General features: G+C 60.2%; 1 protein-coding gene across 1 annotated transcript in view; it reads right to left on the reverse strand.

Annotated features, from left to right (window-relative positions):
- Positions 1–2,736: 2,736 nt before the first annotated feature.
- Positions 2,737–2,943, reverse strand: part of LOC104501241 (chromosome unknown open reading frame, human C19orf45) — a gene marked incomplete at both ends in the record, with an annotated part of 5,190 nt that continues 4,983 nt past the window's right edge. Inside the window, one exon of the mRNA XM_010145022.1 lies at positions 2,737–2,941. Coding sequence (XP_010143324.1) covers positions 2,737–2,941 — 205 coding nt within the window. The remainder of the gene's footprint in view (positions 2,942–2,943) is intronic.

The raw sequence follows: 2,943 nt of genomic DNA on the forward strand, positions 1-2,943 counted from the left end.
CTTGGCATCCCCCTCCCGCCTGCCAGCACACACCGCTCAGCCCGTGACTCAGCCTTCGCCCACGGGATGAGAATCTCTGCAAACCTCCCTCCCGTGGCAGCTGCACGAGGCATCCACAGCTTCCCCTCGGTGCCTCCACCTGGGTGGGAAGCCCCTCTCTGACCAGTTTGGGACCCCAGCACCAGGGGAAGGTGCCTCCTCTCTCCGGGGGTCTCCAGGGACAGGGGCTGTGGGACCATGGCCAAGGGCTTTCCATGCAAGAAACTCCTGGGTGCCCCAAGCCAAGAAGAACCCAGGCCAGGCTCAGTGCAGGGACGATCTCCAACTCTTCAGCCCCATCTAGAGTCTGGCCAGGCTTCAGCCGGTCCTAACAGGAGCTGACACCCAGCCCAGCTCAGAAAGGGCTTCTCCTTCCCTGACCCGCTGCTGGGACCTGGTGGCTTCTCCCCACCAACCTGGAGCCGCACACGGGTCCCCGGAAAGCCAGAGAGAGGGGAACAGATCAGGTACACGGGCGAGCCGGCAGCTCTGCCCTGACCCAGCGTGGGGACAAGGCAGGACAACGCGGAGCCTTGCACAAGCGCACGCTCCCGGTTTGAGGAGTAAGCTCCATCCCTGCCGGATTGGCGAGTGTTGTGTACGTACGAGGCATAGGGTGCAGGTCGAGGGCCACCCCACAGTGACACAAGAGCCCTTGGCCCACGTGCCACAACCCTCCTGGGTGTCCCCATGAAAACACGATGGCTTCTAGATGGTCACCTCCTCCCAGGGCAGGACCTATCCTCTGGGAAGTGCTGTGGGACCCTCGCACAAACTCCACTGCTGTTTCCCACATCACTTTGTGCGGAAGAGTCCAGGGCTTCCTTGCCTCTGCCTAGTAAATCTCCATCTTTTCCTCCCCTCCTGCTCCCCATCGAAGAGAATTACACAACACACATCCGTGGTCCTGCCACGTGGGCTGAACATCCTTCTTCCACCCTTTTTCTTGTCTGGCGGCGCAGCATCCCTGTGCCAGCGCTCACCACCCTGCCAGAAAACTGCAGATAAACTCGTGGCTGAGGGGAGAGCAGGAGGGAGGGCTCTTATCTCTGCCTGGCTCCCCTCCTCTGCACTGCCTGGTTACCATGACAAAAGCTGCATTTTTTACACTCCACGCAGGCACAGCTGATCTCATCCAAGCAACAAGAAGGGAGCAGTCACGGGGAGCTTCGGGTGATGGCACGTTTTCAGCAGTTTCTCGCCAGCTGACATCAGGACAGTCCTCACGCGGCTGTTGGGGACAGAGCGGGACAGAGCTGGGGACAGCGGGATTGGGAGGAAGCGATTTTGGCCACTGTACAGCACTTCTGCACAGCCCACAGCCTTCGCTCCCCGAAAATGCTCCTGAGATCACGCGACCTCGTGCAAATCAGAAGAGGAATCTGGACAGAGATGATAAAATCCCAGCCCAAGTCCTGGCGAGTCTCTCTGCTCCCTGAGGAGCCCAGTTCGACTCGCCCTGTGCGGTGTGTGAGGGCCAGGAACCATCAGCTCTGAGCTACAGGAGTGCCGGGGGCTGGCGAGGCCGGGTGGCTCGTGCAAATCCCCTGGCCAAGCACCCTTCTCTGACAGCTCCGGCGGCCTCTGCCACACACATCGCGGCAGCAAAGTCCAGACGCACTCGTGGCAGCTCGTGGCTCCCCTACAGACAGGGATACTGGAGAATAAAACCGACCCTGTGACCTTCCAGCTCATGCGGGTGCCGTCTGAACTCCGCAGTGGCCAAGTGCTCAGGACCTTCTCTGCTGGAGTTCGGGGCAAGCGCTTCTCCCAGGTCCTTAACTGGGATCAGGCCACTTAGCCCAGCTGCTGCTGCCAAGGGGCCACCCTTAGGCACAGCACGGAGAAGCCGCTGCTGAAACTCCAGAGCGATGCTGGGGTTTGGAGCTGGAGGCAAGGAACAGTCAGCCAGCAATAGAGAATATGACCCCCCAGCGCCGTCTGGGGACAAGAACAGCTCCAGGAAGGCAGCTCACATCCTCGCGCCATCACACCAGTTTCCTCCCGCAGCCTCTACGTTTGCCAGAGCTGGCACCACTTCCTGAGTTGCACTTGGCTGCTAACACAATTAAATGCCCTCAGCAGAAGTGAAGTCCAGGCCACAGCACCGTGTCACAACAAGCCCAGGGAGCAGGGGAAGAGGGAGCGACACACCACAGAGCCGTGACTGCGCCAGTGCCATCGGAGGGGAGGACTCTCATGAGAAAATGCACGTGCACTTTCACGAGAAAAGAGAGACTTAACGAGGGGATGGAGAGCGGACACGTCCCATATCCCTCCGTTCGGGATCATTTCCTGCCAGGCACACGAAGAATTCAAGTGGCTTGTCCTCTTGCAGTGGATCTAAGCAACGTGCCACCTGGGCATGTGGTCCCCGCTTCGGGAAACCGAAAGCAAATATTTACTGAGCTGCTAAGTGCTCTTTCCACACTTATGAACAGACACTTCTGTTTGCTCTTCCCTCTGCAAACAGAACAAAAGCCACAACCCTTCTGCGCTCACCAGCACCGAGGTTTGCAGGCAGCTTCCTAGAAACCAGCAGCAAAGAAACCCTTGGCACAGGCGAGAAGGGGCTGGCCAAGAGGAACGGCCCTGCTTGGCTTGGCAAACACCCGCCGGGGCAGAGGTCCTCGCAGCCCACGGGGGTCCCAACCCAAGGCCCTGGAGCAGAGAACCACCCCCACGCCCCAGCCTTACCGGGGATGAGCTGGTAGTGGTGGTGCAGGAAGGTCTGGTAGTCAGCGTAGTCGCAGTAGACGGCATTGATCCCCAGGCAGATGCTCTCCACCCAGTGCACGGTGGCCAGTCCACGAGCGCACACCTCCAGCGCCTGCAGCCGCAGCGCACCGCAGAGCTCCAGCCACACGCGGCCGTGGAGCAGCTCGACGCCGCTGTAGGCGCGCT

This window comes from Buceros rhinoceros, unplaced genomic scaffold, assembly GCF_000710305.1.
Source record: "Buceros rhinoceros silvestris isolate BGI_N320 unplaced genomic scaffold, ASM71030v1 scaffold20850, whole genome shotgun sequence".
Classification (NCBI taxonomy): Eukaryota; Metazoa; Chordata; class Aves; order Bucerotiformes; family Bucerotidae; genus Buceros; species Buceros rhinoceros.